Source organism: Argopecten irradians, chromosome 5, assembly GCF_041381155.1.
Source record: "Argopecten irradians isolate NY chromosome 5, Ai_NY, whole genome shotgun sequence".
Classification (NCBI taxonomy): Eukaryota; Metazoa; Mollusca; class Bivalvia; order Pectinida; family Pectinidae; genus Argopecten; species Argopecten irradians.
In genome coordinates, this window is record NC_091138.1 from 30,645,454 (window position 1) to 30,670,973 (window position 25,520).

Genomic DNA, 25,520 nt, shown 5'->3' on the forward strand with positions numbered 1-25,520 from the left:
AGCTTTACATATTTTTAGCCCACCATCATCAGATGGTGGGCTATTCAAATCGCCTTTCGTCCGTGGTTGGTCGTCCGTCCGTCCATCCTTCCGTCTGTCCTTCCTTCCTTCCGTCCGTCCATCCTTCCGTCTGTCCTTCCTTCCGTCCGTCCGTCCGTTAACAATTCTTGTTACCGCTATTTCTCAGAAAGTACTGAAGGGATCTTTCTCAAATTTCATATGTCGGTTCCCTTAGGACCCTCGTTGTGCATATTGCATTTTGGGACCGATCGGTCAACAAGATGGCCGACAGGCGACCATCTTTGATTTTGATAGTTAAAGTTTGTTACCGCTATTTCTCAAAAAGTGCTGAAGGGATCTTTCTCAAATTTCATATACAGGTTCCCCTAGGACCCTAGTTGTGCATATTACATTTTGGGACCGATCGATGAACAAGATGGCGGAGAGGCGGCCATCTTGGATTTTGATAGTTAAAGTTTGTTACCGCTATTTCTCAAAAAGTATTGAAGGGATCTTTCTCAAATTTCATATATAGGTTCCCCTAGGGCCCTAGTTGTGCATGTTGCATTTTGGGACCGATCGGTGAACAAGATGGCCGACAGGCGGCCATCTTGTAATTTGATAGTTAAAGTTTGTTACCGCTATTTCTCAAAAAGTACTGAAGGGATCTTTCTCAAATTTCATATATAGGTTCCCCTAGGGCCCTAGTTGTGCATGTTGCATTTTGGGACCGATCGGTGAACAAGATGGCCGACAGGCGGCCATCTTGGATTTTGATAGTTAAAGTTTGTTACCGCTATTTCTCAAAAAGTACTGAAGGGATCTTTCTCAAATTTCATATATAGGTTCCCCTAGGGCCCTAGTTGTGCATGTTGCATTTTGGGTACCGATCGTTGAACAAGATGGCCGATAGGCGGTCATCTTGGATTTGATAGTTAAAGTTTGTTACTGCTATTTCTCAAAAAGTACTGAAGGGATCTTTCTCAAATCTCATATGTCGGTTCCCCTAGGGCCCTAGTTGTGCATATTGCATTTTGGGACCGATCGGTGAACAAGATGGCCGCCAGGCAGCCATCTTGGATTTTGTTAGTTAAAGTTTGTTACCGCTATTTCTCAAAAAGTACTGAAGGGATCTTTCTCAAATTTCATATATAGGTTCCCCTAGGGCCCTAGTTGTGCATGTTGCATTTTGGTACCGATCGTTGAACAAGATGGCCGATAGGCGGTCATCTTGGATTTTGATAGTTAAAGTTTGTTACTGCTATTTCTCAAAAAGTACTGAAGGGATCTTTCTCAAATCTCATATGTCGGTTCCCCTAGGACCCTTGTTGTGCATATTGCATTTTGGGGCCGATCGGTGAACAAGATGGCCGACAGGCGGCCATCTTGGATTTTGATAGTTAAAGTTTGTTACCGCTATTTCTCAAAAAGTACTGAAGGGATCTTTCTCAAATTTCATATATAGGTTCCCCTAGGGCCCTAGTTGTGCATGTTGCATTTTGGGACCGATCGGTGAACAAGATGGCCGCCAGGCAGCCATCTTGGATTTTGATAGTTAAAGTTTGTTATCAATATTTCTCAAAAAGTACTGAAGGGATCTTTCTCAAATTCCATGCATAGTTTCCCCTTGTACCCTAGTTGTGCATAGTACATTTAAGGACTGATCCATAATGCCTTTCGGCACTGATTGGTAAACAAGATGGCAAACCGGCCGCCATCTTAGATTTCATTGTTGAAGTTTGTTACCACTATGTCTTAGAAAGTACTATAGCGATCTGTTTCAAATTTTATATGTAGTGTGTTTGAACAAGTTTGAAAAGCAGGGAAAAGATCCCTCTTTCCATTGTCAGACATAGATCATTCTTTGTTGGGCGCCAAGATCCCTCTGGGATCTCTTGTTTTTTATTTGATTGATAATAATGACTTATTGACTTAATTGTTTTCTTGTATGTTTGGTGCATTTTGATTTTGCAAATTCTTCACCATTCGATTTCCATGTGTTGTTGTAGGTATCCCCACAGCTGATCACATGATTCGGTTTACAGAAGATATCCTCTATCCTCTAAAGATACTACACACACGAGAACAGATCAAAGAGTTTAATTCCAGATATGACGTTAGTTGACAGATGCAAACCTTTTAAGCGTTAATCATTTAGAGAATGAAAGAGATACATGGGCTTTGATAAAATAATGATTGTGAAATAATAAAACACATTGTCATATGAAATTCTTGTTACAAGGAAAAAATAAAGCTATATGAACTTTCATCATTTCATGTTAGAGTTATCTCCCATTGTGTTACATGTCAGCAGATATGGACTGTTGCTTTTGTCTTTGTAGAATGTGATGATTGGATTCTTTGATTTCCATGCCTCACCTCAACCTCCAGGTTACAGACAGTTCTATCTGACAGCTATGAGACTGTTAGAAAGAGGTAAACATCTCTTTTGGATAATATCATACAGTGAGATGATAATATGGTGTTTATATTAGACCGTCAAAATCTATTTAGTGTATCTAAAAGTGGTAGTCTGGGACAAAGGTAATTGCCTCCAGGTAACTTACCACTGTGGATCATGAGAATAGACTATGAACTGGTTACAGTGTCTGTTTTGTAATATATTGTGCTAACTCTTCGTTTCTGGGACTCTCATATATCTTTATGTATATGCTCTGAATTTACAGATTTTTATCAGCCAGTCCGCTCAGCCATAATTACACAGCCAAGCCTAGCAAGTCTACTAGGTTTACACCATACCAAGAGTCTAATTCTACACAGACTGACTAACACTACGTTGGTAAGTTAAACAGCTAGATGTGTACTTCCCTCGGTTAAAGTCTTTGGCGATTCTAACAGAGTATCCTGACCATGATTTTAAAACCAAAAGCATCAACAGTGAATTTAAAGGCCCACCATTATTTCCGAAACAAAACATTAAAAGTTTCTTAAAAACAATAGTAACAAAAGAAAATTTATATCAATTGCCCAAGATAAGGTTACAACACCAAACAAATGCAAATAATCCCTGCGTAATTTATATATACAGTGAAGATTCATATCGCTGTTTTATCGTCTAGTGCAGTGATATTCATCTAAAAAGCAGTATTTAGGACGACAGCCGGAAACATAATATGAGCCGGGTTATGAAAATTAATATTTAGTTTATTTTGATTAATTTTTTTAAGAACTAATTAGAAGTGTAGAACTAACGTTAAGTTAATATCTTTTGCGGCTCAACAAAATTATCAATCTCGTTTTACATTCCCATCTTCAAAATCAAAAGCCATTTCGTAAAGGTAGTGGGCCTTTCAGTCAAAAACTTATTACCTATATAATTATTTAATGTATCATTAAATTGTGTACACTTTGTTATGCCTGCAAGAATTTGCCTTCCTTCATCTTATTTTAAAAACGTTTGATGCATTTATTTTTTTTAATTTTAGCTCTATCCACAAAACAACAACTTTACATTTGAGTACATAGCCCATTGGATTGGAACTTACAAACAGCAGGTAAGAATAAATAATTCAAAAAATGTTGGGTAATAATTGGACAGCTAAAAACCATGAGAATATTCTAGTTAGCCCAGCTCTACTAGCCTGTTAGGTTTTAAGGCATTTGATTTTCTAGGACTAGCCCCCAGCCACTGGCCCTATCTTAAGCCCCCTTTCTCCTCTAGATTTTGGTGGCCATGTTAAGACTTGTGATTTTGTACCATGTACCTCCTACTTCTTGTTCTAAGTCTCTATCTGATTATAAAATATCTGACGCTCCACCACTAACCCATGGTGATCGGGTGGTGTAGTGGTTAAGACGCTCGCCTTTCAACTAGACGGCCAGGGTTCGATCCTCAGCATGGACGTTAAAAGGTTGGGGGTCACCTGCCCGATCATGTGGGTTTTCTACAGGCACTCCAGTTTCCTCCCACACTAAGACCCCATGCGCACTTACATCTGGGCTATCGAGAGTGATTTGCATAAGTTTCATAACTTTTTTCGTAATCGATGTAAAAGAAATAAGGTTTATTACTAACCCTTTACCTCTACCGAATACTAGAATGGTGGTGGCTGATGAAATCATTAGATACAGTCTTTTACATTGATTTTGATTTTAAATTATATAAAATAATTCATAAACATTTTACAGGGTAGGACATTAAAATGGTAACCAGCATGAGAATCTACAGTGTAATATATTTTTATTTAGGTTTTTATCCTTCTTTTAGCCTCTTGTGAAATGGTTGTCTCCCCCTGGTCATAAGACACTGCATTTATCGTCGGCCTTCAACAGCGGACCGGCCGTGATTGTGTTCACTCCAGTAAACCAGCTACATACAGATGCTTACTATTACAACATGGTAAAGTAGCCTGTGTATTTGACAGTGCTTGTGTGCCCAACTTGGTAACAGCTAACAAGCTTCAGGTTAAATAAATGCAGGGATAGGTCAATTTAGGTTTCTATTTGACAGAGTCACGTCCCCTTTACTTAAAACATCTTTTCTGAAGTTCCCATGATAAAAACCAGAATTCATGTTATTATAATAAGTAATGAATGCAAAATTATGGCCTAATATGTAAGCTGTTGTAATCTGTACTTTCTATTCAATAGTTATTCAGAGTTCCTTACAAATGCATTGTTCATTCTGACTTCAATAATGTTTTCATTAAAAATACATGTCATGTATCTCCTGTAAGACTTTAATTTGTTCTATCAAAAAATATATATCTTGAAGTTGCTACATGAATATGATTTATTGTGATCAGAAAAATAAAATGGACCAAAAGCTGCTCTCTTGTATATCAAAAAATTATTGTGTATCATTCAAAATTGATTTATAAATTGTTGTATCAATTGTTTTTCTTTTCAACTCTCTGGTCAATAATTTTCATGAGTTGAAAAAAGAATATCAATTGATGTTTCAGGTTCGTGAAGTTGCTTTACATTACATGAACTGTAACAATAGCCTTTTCATACGTGATGCTGTCGAGTTGAGTATACGACGACGAGTGGAAAATTTGGAGGCACACTTGAAGCAGACAGATGAATGCATCAACAAACAATTGTATAAAAACACATTGTACATGCCTCCAACTAATGATAAAAATTGCTGTGTCTCTTTAGTGACTACATATGGTAAAGAATACAGCCGGGAGGATTCTCGCACCGTGTGTGAATATTGTAAACATGTGAAAACAACGCCCTCCCTGGAGGAGAGCACGCCTTTATGTCTGTTTGATACACCCACAAGTCTTTCAGTTGGAGCCATGTTTACGGGTCTCCCCCATTCTCCGCCACAGTGTCTAAATACTGGTCAAAATTATAACGCAAATGAGTACCGGACGTTGTGTTGTAAAGAGTGTAGCTACAACGTGTTGTCAAACGATAAGTGTTCTTCTAGAAAAACAACAGATTCTTTTATAGCCAAAAGCAATTATATCTTCCAAGGCCTTAAATGCAAGAAGTTAAAATTGCAGGAAGAACAGGATTTGACGTCTCCGTTTAATTTTATAAACGACTTCAGCCGTTTTGATGCGGATTCCGTGTATGGATTACACTGTAGCAGTAATAGAACTCTGAATTTACATGTGATGGATATAAAACATCATTCTGTGTTCTTACAAAGATTAGTCCCAGGTTATCCTATAGATGTCAAATTACCAGCTGTCGTTATCGTCGATAAAAAGGTAAGAACAATTATTTTGTCCTCCACGAAATGGGGTTGGGGGGGGGGGGGCATACAGTATAAATATATATTGTTATCCATGTCTGTATCCCTTTTTGAAATGTGAAGTATGGAGGTATACGTCTTAAAGAAATTTTTGTCTTTTATACCAATTTCTTCTTAGATCAAAATGAAAATACGAAAAAGGTATTGGTTTCTTTTAGATGACATTTACAGTTTTATTTTCAAACTTTAAAAGAAAATACGAAAAAGGTATTGGTTTCTTTTAGATGACATTTACAGTTTTATTTTCAAACTTTAATTTTGGTCTTTGATTTTCTGTATTTAGGGTTTAAGTTTTCTGAGATTTACAGGGATCGACATTAACTTTTTTAAGGACTTGCCCTGTCGGGCAGGTGACCACAAAAACCTACCTTTGCCCAATTTTGTCAAATTAATATGTGCATACTGTAGTCACTAGACAGTACATTTTCAAATCCTTGGGTACCTCAAACTGTCCCATTAAATAATCATATTTAATGATACACTGTTACAGTTGTAAATAGCAATTTTTGCAACAGAATATTTTGTTAAGATAAAATGCAATAAATTGTTCCTGCTGTTCAGTCAGCCAAAATATAATTGGTGACAACCCTCCTGACCTATAGTAACACCCCAGGAAATCTGTGCAGACAGCTTCAAATTTCAGATTTTATTGCAAGTTTATTTTAATTACTGATATCAACTATACATCAACCTAAACAAGTATCAAATTAATGACATGTTACAAAAATCTCCACCTGCCCAGTCGGGCAAGTCAAATACATAACTGACTTGGTTAATGCAATGGTTAATGTGGAGCCCTGATTTAATGTAAATTATTTTTCTATAAATAAGTTAAGTATTACTGTAAACCAACTTTCATACACATGTGACTTATTTCAGCGAATTATGCGATACAGGTTAATACGTGAAAGTTTATCTCCACCAACATGTTTTGAAACAGGAATTGTGAAATTTAATATCCACGAAAGAAAATTGATTTACAGTCTAAGCTCTTTAACTGCAAGTCTGCAAGACCACAGTGAAATGTATCATCCAGTTATGCATTAGTACATGTACTTTAATTGTAATACATGTATAACAAGTCAAAATTATACCCAAGTCATCAAGTTATAAAATTTTAATTCATAAGTTTTGACTGTACAGTTATTCTCCTAATTATGTTTTATACAGTACAAATTTTGAGTTAAAAAGGTATATTATATCATAATTGGTCTGTTTACAGTCCTGAATTTTATGTTGTAAAGTTAGAGTTGTTCCCCTTAGCTCATCATGCTTTTTCATGAGTTCATTTAATAATGATGTTCCCGAGTCGTGCACTTTTAATTTTAATGATCAATTGTCACCTCACAAACTGAAGTATCTCACTATTTCTGGACATATTTATGTTGAATATCTTAGCATTTTAAGCTTATTGGCCAACCTTTTACCAAAAGCAGGTGACTCCCTGTGGAGCAGGTTGGACTGTTTTTGTGTAATTGTGTCACAATTTGCAGCCTCTGAAAGCATAATATGTAGCATTAAATCTGTGTAATCTCCTTGTTAATTTCTCCATAGGGTTACATGTACTCTTCATTGTACCTTTCAGCAAAGATGTCAGCGTTATTTATCATAACTTTTTTATTAACAAAAAAAAAGAACCTGTAACTATATTTGTTACATCCAAAACGGCCAATGAAAATGTAATTAGTGTTTTCCTAATTGATGTTCACTTTGTCATTTAATGTTGATTATTGATTACATTTACTTTCTCTTTTTTCAGAACGAGGCACAATTTGTTCTCAAGGAAACCTTCAGCAAGAGAAATTTAGGTAAGACTACAGCTATGTTTTGTATTAATTCAATCTTTTATCTTACTGTTGAATTGTGTTATTTTTGTTTATAATACTGCCTACCCCAATTGTGGCAATGATTCATTTCATAAGATACACCTTGTGTCCCCATATCCTTTATAAGCACATAAATAAAAACGAGCCCACTTTTTTCTGAATTTGAAAGTCCATTCTGGTATATACATATAGGACCCCATTCCTGAATAGGACCCTATTTATGGAACATCTAACATGCATGTTGTGAATTTTGGCGTTCACATTTACTATACTGTATACTTGATGTATTAATTAGCAATTAATTATCAAAACTGGAATACTAGCTTGGTGATCATATTTTTGATAAGTGCAAAATTTCCAGCAGGAAAATGCTTTGCATAAAATGTACTGTGAACACCCTTTATTGGTAGCATTTAAATTATTGTGTGCGGTATATTTAAAGTTTCTGCTTCAAGGAGATGGTTCTTCAGTTATGTACCAACTTTCATGTAAAAATTTCTTATGATCAATATTCATTAAAGATACTCCACCGCTGACAAATGGTAATTTTTCACTATATCAAAAACAGGAGTAGGCGATTTAGTATTTTTTGTCAGTTACAAAAGTTACTTACTTTACATCATAACCACCATTGAAAAGTTTGAACTTCTAATTTTACTTCAAGTTAAAAATATAAAAAATAATTAATTGCCGAAAAAATTCCGTACTTCTGTATCCTATATGGAATATAATACTGAATGCACCTTCAACAAAGGCAAAGTAAATTATTTAATATTATTTTTTGTGTTAATTAAACACCAATTATTGTTCAAATGATGAATAGCATTTATGCTCTGTCAGAGATGGAGCATCTTTAAAATATAATCTTGTCTAAGCCAAATTGGAATCAAGGCATAAATTAACTCATAATTATAACCCATGTATATGGATTACTTTAAAAACAATCTTAATACCTTTCTTCTCCCTGACAAACCATCAAATTAGATGGATTTGTATTAAAACATAATCTGATTAAGAGAAAGTTTAGCTATACAGTCAAATAATGCTTTTATATTTTGTAGGGCAGATATATGATTAATTCACTGTTTGTCAGTCTTATCATTCATAATCAACTCAGTAGAAAGTACAAAAAGTCGGGGGGTGTTGGAGTTCAATCATATATATATATATATATATATTTCCAGGAATGAGAATCTGCTGAAAATGTGTGTGATCTATAGGTCCCATGTGTACATGGGCATAACGTAATGGTGTTCCCATTAATGGAGTTTGTCGAGTATCGTTGGTTTGAGGTGTTTGATCAATTAATCGAGTAAGAAATCTGTAATCGAGTTTGTCGGAATTTTCCGACACCATGATAAACGAAAAGTATAAAGTTAACTGATCACTAAAACATGCCAAAAAATCATAGCCAACTTGTTAAAGTCATTCCCTTGTGTGTAGTTGTCACTCAGATCATTTCAAACTTTAAGAGTATAGATAAATTGAAGAGCGCATAAGTGCTATGTAGTAATGTAAACGTTCAGATGAGCATGATTTGTGAAGAAAATAAGCGACATGAAAACATGACAGCACAGAGAGGCCTCGCGATAGTAAGCCTTTGAAGGGAATTTAATGAGACTTTTTTATACACCAAGGAAAAAAATAATCAATTTTAATCGATCATTGATTGGTTGAATAAAACTGATGATCAACCGTGAAATTTAACCGATTCCCAACACTAGCGTATCGTCAGTACCTAGTACAGATATACAATGCTTTGTTTAATTGACCTCGAACTGTTTCAAACACAACAATTCATAACTAATTGGTATTCCAAATGAGCTAGTCCTGGATGTCAAGAGGTTTTGTTAAAAAAAAACCCAACATTTTGTTAAACTTGCAATATAGACACTGTACTTGAATTAGTCAAGTTCTGAAAGTCAAGTTTGTACGTACGTACCTGTAATTGCTTAAATGTTATGAGTCTGTGAAAATTCTGGTAAAAATGTAATTATATATAAAGAACCATTTCATTCGAATTGTTAAAGTTTATCTTTAAATTATATAAACACTCATCTTTTTATTAATTAATTAAAGCAATAATAACGTTTTTAGCACTTTCCATTCTAGAAATTTTTGTGCTAGATTTCATGTATGTAACTACTGCATTTATGTAATTATAATTAGATTAATTACACTGTTTCTTGTTATACATGTAGAGCATTTATCATAAACTAATATTAATTTGCACTTCATATACATTGGAAATACATGTATAACATACCAGTATGCAAAATCAGTTTGGAATTAAAGATTTGGTTGCTTATTATATAATTAATGAATATATATATGACATTGGAATTTGTACAAGCATATATCCGAAACATTTAAAATCTAATTTAAAACTTGTCATCATCAGATGTGCAATATAATGGTCCAGGGATCCATGTACTTTAAAATATGAAGAACCATTGGGAACCAAGTGTAGTAAAACATCATTCTCTACACATGATATAGATACTGTTGAAAAAATGCAAAGTATGTAACACATTATATAAACCATTAAGATCAATCATGCAATTGCTTTTGATTTCCCTCAGACAATAAATTCACGGTCATGATATTGAAATAGGTTAAATAATATATGATGGATAGAACAATACATATGATGTGGAGGAGGTGCTGGTACCCTACTGCAGTTGTTGCCTTGTGGGGATTTAACGTAACAATAGTAGTATTTCATGCATACTGATTCATAGATTAGATTTGAGTTTGCTGTGAATGTTAAATACAGGGAATACGTTACATAGATATGTACCATATTGGAAACAATCTGAGCAGTATAATTTTCACCGTGGGCTAGAAATTCTCATGCGGAAATCATTTTACAGTTACAGAACTAGAAACAACACAAATAATGGAATTAAACCATTGATTTTTGAGAATATCACCAATACAGACGGGAAACATTATGATCACCGTTAGCAGTAGCTGTTACATTTGACTTTGAAATATTGATTGCGCCACAAATATGTCAGAAAGAATCGTGAATGTGCTTTTGAAATTGTAAATTACCAAACATGTATGTTATCTTCATAAGTTTTATTTCACAATTAATCACAGCTGCAGTCACATTTAGTGTGTGTTTATGGGTTATGTTACAGATGTATTTGTTTAGTATATTTAAGATGCTTTGTTGGATATTTTGAAAATGAATGTCATGATGAATACATAAAAAAAAACTGAAATAGGGATCGATATTCAAAAACATTTTCAAAGTTTTGGGTGTTTCATGTGCATCATTGGGTAAAATCCTATAGATATAACTATATTAATTTAAAAAATAACTACAATACATATCTACTTTCTGAAAAAAGAAACATTGAATACAGCTTAAGAATGAAAAAGCTTGTACTTAACAACTTACTCAGGAACTGTTGTTGTCCTTTGAAGCCTCACTTTGCGTTGGTATACGGACTAGTGTTCTCCATGCAGGTTAAGTGGTGAAGGTGTCTAACATATTGACACTAATGGCTGAGTGGTTCAGGTGACTGAGATTTCATCACTAAGCCTCAACATCAGTCATCTTGCAATTGACTACCATTTGTTTATAGGACTTATTATATTTGTGTATATGACTTATTATGATCTAGTACATTTCTATATACTTTCCTATTCCAGCCCAATTTATGATGAATTATACCTCCAGTGACCTTGAACGACATCTGCGATCTGGAACACAGCAGGCTCCATGTTATGGCGGACATGTCGGTGTCTGTATCAAGGAGGCATCATCTGAAACATTCCAAGACATTACTCTACAACAGAACAAGGTAATATTGAGTTATCTCCCTTTTTGTTTTCTTCTTGTTAAAAAGTAGCGATGAAAAGTAGTGAACAGCTACAAGAGCTGTGTGCTATTATATAAATTAAAAATGAAGATGATATGGTATAACATATAGTACTATACCTTGTATTGAATTTGTTCTGTCTATTCAAGATTTAGAATTATCTCCCTTTGTGGGTAATGTTAAATTGTGATTTCATTAGTTTGTGTGATTAACATCATCAATTTGTGAGAGAAGAAGTAATTGCCACTACACTCAAAGTAGTTATGTATCAATTCTTGTTTGCATTATCAGGAACAATAATGGTGCATAGTACAATCAATGATAATGGTATTTTAAGTTAACATGTAGATCCAAGACCCTAATGTTTATCTTGTTTTATGTATGTTATAATATTTTACTACCAACAGGATGTGCTTGTACTGCTGTATGCCCCTTGGTGTGGCTTCTGTGCCAGTTTCGCTCATCTTTATCTTAATCTGGCAAAATATTTCAAGACAGCACAGAACCTGATATTTGCAAGGTAAATAAATTGTTGTCAGATAGCAGTGGTATTTTTGACATAGTTTGACATCCACCCAAGTTTATTCTCAATATCGTCCCTTGACTTTCCAGTTTACAACCATAGTCAATAGTAGTTGCTGCTCCTTAACCCATTTATACCTTCAAATTTATAATGAACTGTTCTAGCTAGCCTTTGAATTAGAAGTAGTGCAAACTTTTTAACATGTCGCTAGGGGTGAATTAGTGGACTCACATACATGGAGTAGGATGACTGTGGTTGCATTGTAAGTTGGATAGATGTGTAGTCTGGTGTCTTCAGCAGTTGGTTTCAGTAAGGCAGCACTATAAAGAAGGGGAGAGTCCACTATCACAAGGAGACCCGGTAAAATTCTCCCAAGACAAAAACACTTTCACCATAGATTGACAATAGATCTAGATACATACATCCAAGGTCATCATATCTGATAGTGTTTGTAAGACTTTAAATAAAATAAAACGAAAACTAAACTAAAACTCTTTGCCCTGTGGGCTGACATTTAGAGTGATCTTACTTGATATATTTCCATGGCAATTGTTTTGAATTCTTTGTAATATCTATGGAGATTCAAACGTAATGTTGTTCACTAAGCTGACTGTCAGATCTGACTTGGAATGAAATGAATCACTCGCCTTCATCTATCGGGCTTTTGTATTTAATTTGCGTGTGGTATCAAAGTTTGTCTCGTAGTTTACATCATTTCTAACACTAGCTGTCAAACCTATTTACACAAGTCATTCACCCACTTGTATTGTTCATTAGCTGGCTTTCCTTTGGCCATTGGGATATCCTCTACAAGTCTCACCCATTGAGTCTGTAAAAATCTATTCGTTGACGGGTGTGTGCTCAGCATATCCTGAGTGAAGTATTCAGATGTATCATAGATCTGTGATGATGTTAGAAGTTTTGTTAAGATGTTTTGTTTTAATGTCCTGCCAATTAAGTTAAATGGTGGCAGCCATATCAATTAGAATGTTATATTTGATGGTGATGGAGATCAGCTGGATTTACTGCCAAAAATCTTCCAACTCATAACCATATTTAGTATCATACCTGACTACTCCAAGTAGACTGTAGACAAGGAGACACTGACAGAAAGGTTTTTCTAAGAATGTACCGGTAATAATATTATTATGACCAAAATGTAACTTTATTTACATTATGGTTCAGAGGTGGATGTCTAGTGGTAGAAAGTCAGACACCTTAACCACTCAACCACTGTGACCCAGAGGTGGAGGGGTTAGTGGTAGATGTCAGACATCTTAACCACTCAGCCACCACAACCCAGAGGAAGAGGGCTAGTGGTAGAATGTTAGACACCCTTACCACTCAGCCGCCATGACCCTGAGGTGCAAGGCTAATGGTAGAAAGTTGGACAACTTTACCACTCAACCACTATGACCCAGAGCTAGGTGGAGGGGTTAGTTGTAGATGTCAGACACCTTAACCACTCAACAACTGTGACCCAGAGGTGGAGAGCTAGTGGTAGAAAGTCAGACACCTTAACCACTTAACCACTTTGACCCAGAGGTGGAGGGCTAGTGATAGAATGCCAGACACCTTAACCACTTGGCCACAGTGACTGAGAGGTTGAGGGCTAGTGGTAGAAATTAGAATATGTCTAACACCTTAAAACCATCTGGCCACAGTGACCAAGAGGTTGAGGGCTAGTGGTAGAATATACCCGACACCTGAACCATCTGGCCACAGTGACCAAGAGGTTGAGGGCTAGTGGTAGAATATGTCCGACACCTGAACTGTCTGGCCACAGTGACCTAAAAATGGAGGGCTATAGTGATAGAATGCTGGACACCTTTTAACATGGTTTCCACCTGTAGTGACAGCTATATATATTAGAAGTGGGAGATAGATCAGAAATCTCACATCATTACTCTACATTTTCAGCTACAGCTAGTACTGCAGCCTGTCTACACTACTCAATTGCAATGTCAATCACTACTAATATTTACCCAGTTTCTGAAAACTAGTCGTTTTTTTTTTTTTTTTTTTTTCTAAAAATAAAACGAAGCAATCAATAGATACCATCTTGTTATTGGCTTTTGGAAGACTGTATGAAGTAGACTTATGATAAAAGAGAAAATCTCATCTTTATTTGTCAAATATTATGATTTAGCCTTGACTCAGTTTTTGCCTATTGAATCAAATAAATATAGTCATGAAAAATTATGACAATCAGAAATGAAATTTGTCAATTTTTTATGGTAAAACAAGATTCATGTACAAGCTTTTATCATTAATGTTGTTCTGCAAAAAAAAAATCTGTATAATTGAAAAATAGATTTTGCTTTTCTTCTATGTAATTACTTACATGTCAAATTTTCTCTCTCTGAGAGCCTGCTACTGATTTTCACTGGAATATGTTTGACAGCAATCTTTTCAAACATAATTACATCAGATTGCATATAAAGACTGATGGCAACATGACAATAGGCCTAGGACAACTGTATAATGTATTAAAATAATGTCGGCCAATTGATGTTTTAGTGGCATTTTGATAACTGATAACTTTAAGACAGTGTATTGTACAATGCATTGACAATCTTCATCCTGTTTTTTATTACTTTCTGGGACCGCAGCTGTTATTTTCAAAAATTTGATGTAAGTCACAAACAAAAGATACAATATTATGGAGATTCTTATACAAAGTATTAGCTTGTAAGAGATCTTTTAAAAACGACTTTAGAGTTTATAAAGAAAAGCATATACATTATAAAAATTTGATTAATGATAAGTGATTTTTCTTTTAGGATCAACGCTGATACCAATGACTTGCCATGGGAGTATACTGTCAACAACTACCCAACCCTACTTTTCTTCCCAGCCCATAGGTAAGTTTATTATCATAATATTTCCTACAATTTCTAATGAGATTTTATGAAACCTGTTGAAAGTCTTGGGAGTGTAAATGTTTTGCAAGCCTTGGCAAGGAATTTCAGTGTAAAAACGTATTGCAAAGTCCAGCAGAGGCTGCCATTTTTTTTTAAAACATCCTAAAATCTTGCTGTCATGGATTCTGTCTCCTATTACTGTTGACTTGCAATTGACTTTTGTATTGTTTTTGCTTTTTGAAGAACATTCTAAGTGCCATATGAACTCGTATTCTCTCAGTGGCAGTGTACTGTTGTTGTAATTGTCACTTAATAAGAATTTCTACAAGTCAGTCAGGTGCTAGGTAATGAGATTATTAGGTCAGAAGCTGTGACATTTTGTTTGCATCGAATGTGTTTTCTGACTCACGTCTTGTCTGTTGGGTGCAGCCTTTTGGAGAACTTAATTAATTTTGTTTGCTGATTTCTCCTGAGAGAAGTCGTTAAATTGTGACACAGTTGATATAATGAATGTTATTGCTACTTTTTCATCAATACCTTCTCAAAAGTGAAATTAAAAAGCTTGTCAGATTTCTCCCAGATTGCTACTTTGGGACAACTAAGAATGATTAATAATCATTATTCTAACAATAACAGCTTTAAATGGAACTAAGAATATTTTATGTTGCAAGTAAAAGATAAATTTTACTACCTTTTATATTTTGAGAGTATAAAGATAAAATATTTTGCAAATAAGTGTGGAAGTGACAATTCTATGCAAGTTCTTTGAACTCTATACTAAAATTGATTTTGACAGTTATCTTTATTGGTCAGAGCAATTTCAAACTAAAAGCTTTGATTTGCTACCGGTGTTTTATAAGAAAACCTCCGAGTGGATTTTGCCCATAAATAGTATCACTATATCACTGCAGGTCATGATTCGTCAACAACAAACAAAATATATCCAGCTATTATTTGATATAAAGGCTCGGATGATACTGTTAATGGTTTGATTTCTTACTGTATTCTGTAAAATTTGCACAGTACTGAGTTATCTGCCCTTGCGGGTAGGTATTGATTGTGATGTCATGTTGTTCCTGGGGTATCGTCATACTTTTCAGAGAAAGTGATGTGAGTTTCGCAATCTCACCCAGGGTGCATTGCGGTCCCCACAATTTCACCTCTGTAAACAGCTCAGCAAATTTTCAAGATTTTTGAAAAACGTATTTTGGACGCATGCTAAGTTCTTAAATACATATTGCAAGTTTCCTTTTTTATCAATCTCTCGTTCTGACACAAGTTGATTTGATCATCCAATATCAAACCAAACAATAATGGATTCTTTTGTTGATACACTAGATTTACATACCTGGTAAAAGTAAATAGTCACGATTTGCATACGACGTCCGCCATTTCAAAAACAGTCACTGTGACATCATATATACAGGGGGCGCAATGTATTGAACAATCATCATGACGTAATATTCTATGACCCGAGGTCAACAGATGGCCAGTTCATGAGCGGTTGATAGAGGTGAATATGGGGACTGCAATGAACCCTGGGAGAGATTGGTGAGTTGTGCTCACAAAGTAATGACGTCACAATGGATACCTATCCAAAAGGGAGGTAAATCTGTAATATGCAAAGACAGAATATATATGTAATGCTGCATTTCACTACAAATAACAATTACTTTTAAATATTGGCAATAATACCAGCATTTATAACTGAACATGTTTAGCTTTATGTCTTTGCTGAATGGTATAAACTGAGGCCATAAGGAAAAATATAGATACACATAATTTATTTTCACACCCCTTGTAATTTACCGATCTGATCAACAAACTTGATACCAATCCCTCATTTTTCTCTCCATTGTTGGAAATTGATGTAAGTAGACTTTCTTCTCTGATTATCAGCTAGCTGCCAAAGAGATTTATGTTTCTCTTTCTGCCAAAAAGATGTATGTTTCTCTGTTGTGTGTTGAGTTTTCATGTTTTAAAATTAATATCCAGAGTGTCATTTATACATTGATTTGAAGAAACGCTGATCTGTATCTAAAATTGCTTTTCGTGTCACTAAGGCCAAGGTGAATCAGGACTTAATAATAACTTGTTCCTTTGCAGTCATGATGAGGACTATAAATTTGTAAGATGCATCATCATGCTTTATCATGTCTTATATTTAAAAGCAGGAATCTTTATATTCTGATGCTCCATTCAAAACTTAAAGCACACACTGTCAGTATAAATGTTGCTGATAAAATGCTACACCTGTTAATCATTGACAGTTTCAGTGAGTTAATATGAGGGTTTCAATATACCAAAACGATGTGGATAAAATACTTTATGCTCCCGATTACCAGTAGTCCAACAGTGATTGTAATGTCACAATATAGGATATCATTATCACTGGAAGGTAATTGGACAAGTTGAAGGTAATTCATACTTTACCTACGTCGTTTTTGAATCTTGAAACGGGGTAGGGTTTTATTAGTTAAACATCCTATTAACAGCCAAGGTCTTGTAAGGATGTGCAAGGTTTGTTGATGGAGGAAAGCCTGAGTACCCGAAGAAAACCACTGACAAGTGGTCAGTACCTGGCAACTGGGATTCTAATTCTTGACCCAGAGTTGGAGGGCTTGTGGCAATATGTTGATGATATTTCTCTGGGCTCTCTAACCTTTCTCCATCATCATAACCAAGCAAATAATTAAATGGCCCTTTAGCTAACTATGATGCATGTTTTATAACATAAAAAAGAGCAGAAAATTAAGATAAACCACAATTATAAAAGTTCTAGAATGAACTTTGCCACATCCTAATATTGTGTTTCCATAGTGATTACAGTAATACATAAGATTCTGGACACCACAAGGTCATGTGGTCCCTTATGACCTCCACAAATCTGCATTGATGGGCGTCTGATAACTCTGTCATAAATTGGAGTGAAATTTTGTGAGGATTGATGATCAGGAGTATTCATTGGAATAGAGAATGAAGCCAACTGGTGCAATGAATTACCGGCCAGGGACATCATATTAGGCCAGATATATTTATATACAATAAATTGGGCTGGGCTAACTGATTGTTCGATACAAAGGCACACAAATATAGATTATAATGTCCAGTAGCCTTGTTGATATTCAGGCCCGATCCTGATCCTGAGCGGGCAGCTAGACTTGATCATGTTAGCCAGAAGCATCGACAGAGAGTAGTATATAATAGTTATTTAAGTATTGGTGTGTTTGATGATAAGGTGCCAATGCACTTAAACATCAGATAGCTACAAACACTTTTATTTGGCCATTTGTGTGACCAGGCATTGGGGTTATTGACTCCTAACGTCTAGACATTTGTAACTTCTGTACCATTTCACAATGGTGGATGCGGCACACTCTACTTTGGTGCGATTCTATATTTTCTGGTTTCTTTTAGTACTTGTGTAATGGAAACAGGTCTAGATATTAGGGAATTTGGCTAGCACCACTATCTACTTCTGAAACAATAATTAGTGATTCCTTTACAATACATGTAATTCAATCTAATTCTGATTTTCAGAATTATAATAAGCATTCACTCATCAATTTATATATATATACACATAAAATATTTGTTCCTTGACATTTAATTGATAAAAAATATACATTTTAAGTTTTCTTTATGTTGATCAGGTGGTATGAATTATGACATGATTTTTATGTATCAATTTTTTCCTATATCATTTCTGTAAGAGTTATAGAACTTTAACTGGATGTCTGTTTTCTCCTGACGCAGCTGCCAAACCAACAAACATTTAAATTTCTACAAGGACGAGAAGAATTTATAAAAAAAAAAGTCTGATACACCACAAGGCATTGTTCTTTAGGATCAGACACCATGTGTAAACGGTACAATGATTTGTACAAGAGAAGACGGGAACTAAATGAAGGAGGCCCTTAACTAAAGATGCATAGTCAAAATAGATTATATAAATCACATCAGTGTTTGTCGGTATACACTCCATACATGGTAAAGAGCATTGTAATTTGGTCATATCCATCGACCCTGAGTGTTCATCACAGGCGGGAGAAGTATTGTATTCTGATAATTCAATAAGGAGATGTGTATATATATACAGAACACGGTCCAAATCTGTTTGCTGCCTGTTGTGGTATGTAATTTGATGTGGCTTCAACAAACATATAACACTGCTATCTAGGCTTATTTACATGCTACAAATACTCGAATAATCTGAACCACAAAGAGTTCAAACTTAAAACAAACTAAACACACACATTGTGGAGACTCATCAAAATGGACTTTGAAATTAGTGAGTAGATATAGTGTATCAACTGTCTGAACTGCATACTATATGTGTTTGACAGCCATTGATATATGTACATAAAAAAGTGAGGGGGAGGAGGGGGGGGTTAACTCAAATACTCTGGCCAGCCAATCACAAAGTTAGGGGCTTAAAAGCAAATATAGCCATGTAATCACAGAAAAATAATGATTGAAATACATTCTAGCAAATCATTTATAGAGTTGGGAGGACGGCGGTGGCCAAGTGGTTAAGATGTCTTGACATATATTACCACAAGCCCTCCATCTCTGGGCCGCGAGTTTAAATCCCATGTGGGGCAGTTGCCAAGTACTGACTGCTGGTCGGTGGTTTTTCTCTGGGTATTCTGGCTTTTCTCCATTCTACATTCTAGCCACACATGTGCAGAGGAGGTGGGCCGTGGTGGCGGAGTGGTATTAAAGATGTCCTGACAATAGTACCACAAGCCCCAGACTTCCACCTCTGGGTCTCAAGTTTGAATCGCATGTGGGATACTGACTGTCTGTGGTTTTTCTCCGATTACTCCAGCTCTCTTCCATCAACACACCTAGCATGTCCTAACATGACCCTTGCTGTTGATAGGATGTAATATACCAAGCAAACTAAACCATAGCAGAGTAGAAAGGGTTCAATTGTAAATCACAATAATATAGAACTGGTGCCTTGTAATTGATCAAATACATGTGGCCATTCAAAAATTAGGAACAGTCTAACATCAGTTTTTTTTAAATCTTGATATTTTATTCTCCTATTGTTAAAAGTATTCAAGTATAGCCAATAAGGGCTTCTAATTGAGGAATCACTGAAACCTTTAAGAACAATTAATATTAAATAATAATATCATATGATTCTTTAAAAATTTCATTTGATGAACTTTGCTCATGTGAATGAATATAATGGTAGCTCTATCACACATATAGTACACATTCTCCTTCAGTTTTATAAATATGAACAGATAACCACTGATTTTACTGTTCAGCAGTGTTGCATATTGTTACATAATTGTTACAGTATTATTATTGTAGATGGACATTAAATATTTTGAGGATATTTTTTGCTTCTGGGCATCAGATATGATACAGAATTCAACGTCTTCATTTCAAATGCTAAGTTTTGGATATTGCATTTGCATCTGATAAATGAATTTCTAACGAACTGCTGCAATACACAAGGGAAATGTTTTATAATGTGTTTATATGAAAGAGACACAATGCTGCCTGATAAACACAATTCTGTGGTTGAACTGCTTAGGAAAACGAAGCATTTTGATGATTGTCTAGAATTCAACCACCCCTGAAATTTCATGATGGACTGACCCAGTATTTGAACAAAAAGAGTCTAAATGTGTTATCAGGGGTGAATGAGTTATTAATTTTCAAAATGCATAGCTGTATAGGATCTGATTTGTCTTTTGATATTGTATCAAACTGAAAGCTAATTTGCCTGACTACCTTAAAGCTATTTATACGGCATATAACGGGTCAATTTTTCAAAGATTACAACATTCAAAAGTTCAAAATCATAGTTACGTACGCTTAAATTTAGTCTTTCTTTTGCCTCCAGTTAGAGATCATAGTTACAACAACTGAACTCCATTCTACCCCTGTGTGTCAGAAAGGGTCAAAGGTCGAGAGCATTTTTAGTGGTGGTTAATTTGCAGATATTTACAAATGCCAGACAGGATCATGTCCACATTAATCATTTCGGGAAGATTGTATTGCTTTTAATTCTGTGAGTGTGAATCGCTTATAGTCAAGATGGGGGATCTATAGGCTAGGATTATGTGGCTCGAGTCAGTACTAATTAACCAGGGACAATGTTTTCGATCAAATATATATTATATATACAAAACAGGCAGCCTCTCTGTATGTATTTGTATATAGAACACTATAGCCTCTCCTATATTATGTCTAAATAAGATGTGTGCTGCAGTCTCCCTGTATGTATTTGTATATAAGACACTATAGCCTCCTCCTATATTGTGTCTAAATAAATAAGATGGTGCGACAGCCTCCCTGTATGTATTTGTATATAGGACACTATAGCCTCTCCTATATTGTGTCTAAATAAGATGGTGCTGCAGCCTCCCTGTATGTATTTGTATATAGGAATTCAATTTGGCTTTTCTCTCCATTCTACTTTCTAGCCACTCATGTGCAGAGGAGGTGGGCCGTGGTGGCGGAGTGGTATTAAAGATGTCCTGACAATAGTACCACAAGCCCCAGACCTCCACCTCTGGGTCTCAAGTTTGAATCGCATGTGGGATACTGACTGTTGGTCTGTGGTTTTTCTCCGATTACTCCAGCTCTCTTCCATCAACACACCTAGCATGTCCTAACATGACCCTTGCTGTTGATAGGATGTAATATACCAAGCAAACTAAACCATAGCAGAGTAGAAAGGGTTCAATTGTAAATCACAATAATATAGAACTGGTGCCTTGTAATTGATCAAATACATGTGGCCATTCAAAAATTAGGAACAGTCTAACATCAGTTTTTTTTAAATCTTGATATTTTATTCTCCTATTGTTAAAAGTATTCAAGTATAGCCAATAAGGGCTTCTAATTGAGGAATCACTGAAACCTTTAAGAACAATTAATATTAAATAATAATATCATATGATTCTTTAAAAATTTCATTTGATGAACTTTGCTCATGTGAATGAATATAATGGTAGCTCTATCACAACTGACCTACAGAAAAGCATATAGTACACATTCTCCTTCAGTTTTATAGATATGAACAGATAACCACTGATTTTACTGTTCAGCAGTGTTGCATATTGTTACATAATTGTTACAGTATTATTATTGTTGATGGACATTAAATATTTTGAGGATATTTTTTGCTTCTGGGCATCAGATATGATGCAGAATTCAACATCTTCATTTCAAATGCTAAGTTTTGGATATTGCATTTGCATCTGATAAATGAATTTCTAACGAACTGCTGCAATACACAAGGGAAATGTTTTATAATGTGTTTATATCAGAGAGACACAATGCTGCCTGATAAACACAATTCTGTGGTTGAACTGCGTAGGAAAACGAAGCATTTTGATGATTGTCTAGAATTACCCCTGAAATTTCATGATGGACTGACCCAGTTTTTGAACAAGGAGAGTCTAAATGTGTTATCAGGGGTGAATGAGTTATTAATTTTCAAAATGCATAGCTGTATAGGATCTGATTTGTCTTTATGATATTGTATCAAACTGAAAGCTAATTTGCTGACTACCTTAAAGCTATTTATACAGCATATAACGGATAAATTTTTCAAAGATTACAACATTCAAAAGTTCAAAATCATAGTTACGTACGCTTAAATTTAGTCTTTCTTTTGCCTCCAGTTAGAGATCATAGTTACAACAACTGAACTCCATTCTACCTCTGTGTGTCAGAAAGGGTCAAAGGTCGAGAGCATCTTTAGTGGTGGTTAATTTGCAGATATTTACAAATGCCAGACAGGATTGTGTCCACATTAATCATTTCGGGAAGATTGTTTTGCTTTTATTTCTCTGAGTGTGAATCGCTTATAGTCAAGATCGGGGATTAAATTTAGGATCTATAGGCTAGGATTATGTGGCTCGAGTCAGTACTAATAAACCAGGGACAATGTTTTCGATCAAATATACAAAACATCTTGTGAATGAATGTGAGTTAATAATCTAGATTTACAGAAAAAATTTTGCATAATTATTAGCTGCTCAAAACTTTGAATGAAGAAATGAATGAATTAATGATTTTTTTCCGATGATTGATTTTATTCTTGGAGTAGATTTGAAATAAAATATCACCACGGTAGGAGGTCTGGGATTAAATTGCTTATTCATAGAACATTTTCATTAAGCCTTTTCAGTCTTTGATTCTGTTAAGTACACATGCCTATAATTGGCACCTGTAAATTGCTATTGATGAAGTTAAAATGTTTTGCTTGTAATTGTATGTATCACAGTCAGTGGGTGGCAAGGAAACTAGGTAGTTAAAGATTCCGGCCATTTCATTGATTAATTGGTAAAATGACAACAAGGTACCATTCTCTAAATAGATGTCATGAGAAAACTATAAACAAGTAAGTCTCTCAGTTTCAATGAAGCCGATTTTCATCTCCATATATCAACATGATTATATATCAAATATCAAAAAAACATTACTGTATTTGACCCAGTAAGCACCTCTGTCCCTATAAATACCCCTATGTTTATTACAGTGCCCTGGGTGTTTATTTGGTCAAATATAGTATGTTACATTTATCATTCAGAATATTTATTTCTAAAAAGTTGTAAAAAGATTGAGGAGAAACGTTACAATACACCTATCATTCAATTAAGCAATTACACAACCGATGAAAAATGTTTCAGATCGTATTACGTACATGTACAATGCATGGCGACATGTAAAGATATTACATAGATGAATTCATTTGATAACAGGCAGATTATGATAAATTATGGTTATGATGGATATAAGTTAAATGAAGTGGAAACTAGTATTCACATTCTGTTCAAGTTTGTAATTGTTATGGACTTTCTGTTAATTTTAAGATACAAATAATGCACAATTACGAGACCAATTATGTCTGTGATACACAGTAAACACTCGATAATCATTTGCATTCCCAGCCCAAACCATCAACAGGGTTGCAAATATTTCGGACAGCCAGATTTCGGTTTACCTTATTACTATTGAATATTATAACCAATCTGTTTCTGTCAAGATGGTGAGGTTTCTGGACCTAATCGCCATCCAGATTATCCGGAATCCATGCAGTACTGTAATAGTATATATTATACCACAAAATTACTGAATAACCAAAAGAAAGTTAATTTAATAGAATTGCAATTTCAATCTTCATAAGGATTGTGTTTGATTTGTTATTTTCAAGTTTTTCATTTTATTTGCTAATAGACAAATGCATGTTGTATTTATAAGTATATAACCTTCTTTAATCAATACAAAGCATTCTGGGAAGGCATGAAGGCTAAACCCTGGTGATATATTGGGGATTGTCAAAGCCGATTTTATTCATGTTTTCTTTCAATTGACTTGAACATTTCAGAGGTTTAAAGGATGAGGATAGGTTCTCGTTTAGACAGTCTATTTATCTTGGAACAACTCAGAATGTGGCTCATAATATAGCTACAGCTAGGTTTTAGTTCAGTCAACCAGTTCAAAGGACAGTCTTTTTGTATGTATTCTATCTGTATCTAAAGGACAGCATCCCTAACCAGTATATATAGAAGAGTCTCCCCTGTGTGTGACTAAATACAGCCTCCCTGTATGTATTTGTATATAGGACACTATAGCCTCTCCTATATTGTGTCTAAATAAGATAGTGCTGCAGCCTCCCTGTATGTATTTGTATATAGGACACTATAGCCCCTCCTATATTGTATCTAAATGAGATGGTGCTGCAGCCTCCCTGTATGTATTTGTATATAGGACACTATAGCCCCTCCTATATTGTATCTAAATGAGATGGTGCTGCAGCCTCCCTGTATGTATTTGTATATAGGACACTATAGCCTCTCCTATATTGTGTCTAAATAAGATGGTGCTGCAGCCTCCCTGTATGTATTTGTATATAGGACACTATAGCCTCTCCTATATTGTGTCTAAATAAGATGGTGCTGCAGCCTCCCTGTATGTATTTGTATATAGGACACTATAGCCCCTCCTATATTGTGTCTAAATAAGATGGTGCTGCAGCCTCCCTGTATGTATTTGTATATAGGACACTATAGCCTCTCCTATATTGTGTCTAAATAAGATGGTGCTGCAGCCTCCCTGTATGTATTTGTATATAGGACACTATAGCCTCTCCTATATTGTGTCTAAATAAGATGGTGCTGCAGCCTCCCTGTATGTATTTGTATATAGGACACTATAGCCCCTCCTATATTGTGTCTAAATAAGATGGTGCTGCAGCCTCCCTGTATGTATTTGTATATAGGACACTATAGCCCTCCTATATTGTGTCTAAATAAGATGGTGCTGCAGCCTCCCTGTATGTATTTGTATATAGGACACTATAGCCTCTCCTATATTGTGTCTAAATAAGATGGTGCTGCAGCCTCCCTGTATGTATTTGTATATAGGACACTATAGCCTCTCCTATATTGTGTCTAAATAAGATGGTGCTGCAGCCTCCCTGTATGTATTTGTATATAGGACACTATAGCCTCTCCTATATTGTGTCTAAATAAGATGGTGCTGCAGCCTCCCTGTATGTATTTGTATATAGGACACTATAGCCTCTCCTATATTGTGTCTAAATAAGATGGTGCTGCAGCCTCCCTGTATGTATTTGTATATAGGACACTATAGCCTCTCCTATATTGTGTCTAAATAAGATGGTGCTGCAGCCTCCCTGTATGTATTTGTATATAGGACACTATAGCCTCTCCTATATTGTGTCTAAATAAGATGGTGCTGCAG

At 35.2% G+C, this 25,520-nt stretch overlaps 1 protein-coding gene across 1 annotated transcript in view; it reads left to right on the forward strand.

Annotated features, from left to right (window-relative positions):
* The window catches only part of LOC138323508 (thioredoxin domain-containing protein 11-like), a 36,328-nt gene that overhangs the window by 4,174 nt on the left and 6,634 nt on the right, over positions 1-25,520 (forward strand). Inside the window, exons 4-13 of the mRNA XM_069268161.1 lie at positions 2,010-2,116; positions 2,343-2,436; positions 2,688-2,800; positions 3,447-3,515; positions 4,229-4,360; positions 4,926-5,687; positions 7,491-7,539; positions 11,221-11,372; positions 11,798-11,910; positions 14,697-14,777. Of these exons, the coding sequence (XP_069124262.1) occupies positions 2,010-2,116; positions 2,343-2,436; positions 2,688-2,800; positions 3,447-3,515; positions 4,229-4,360; positions 4,926-5,687; positions 7,491-7,539; positions 11,221-11,372; positions 11,798-11,910; positions 14,697-14,777 (1,672 nt within the window). The remainder of the gene's footprint in view (positions 1-2,009; positions 2,117-2,342; positions 2,437-2,687; positions 2,801-3,446; positions 3,516-4,228; positions 4,361-4,925; positions 5,688-7,490; positions 7,540-11,220; positions 11,373-11,797; positions 11,911-14,696; positions 14,778-25,520) is intronic.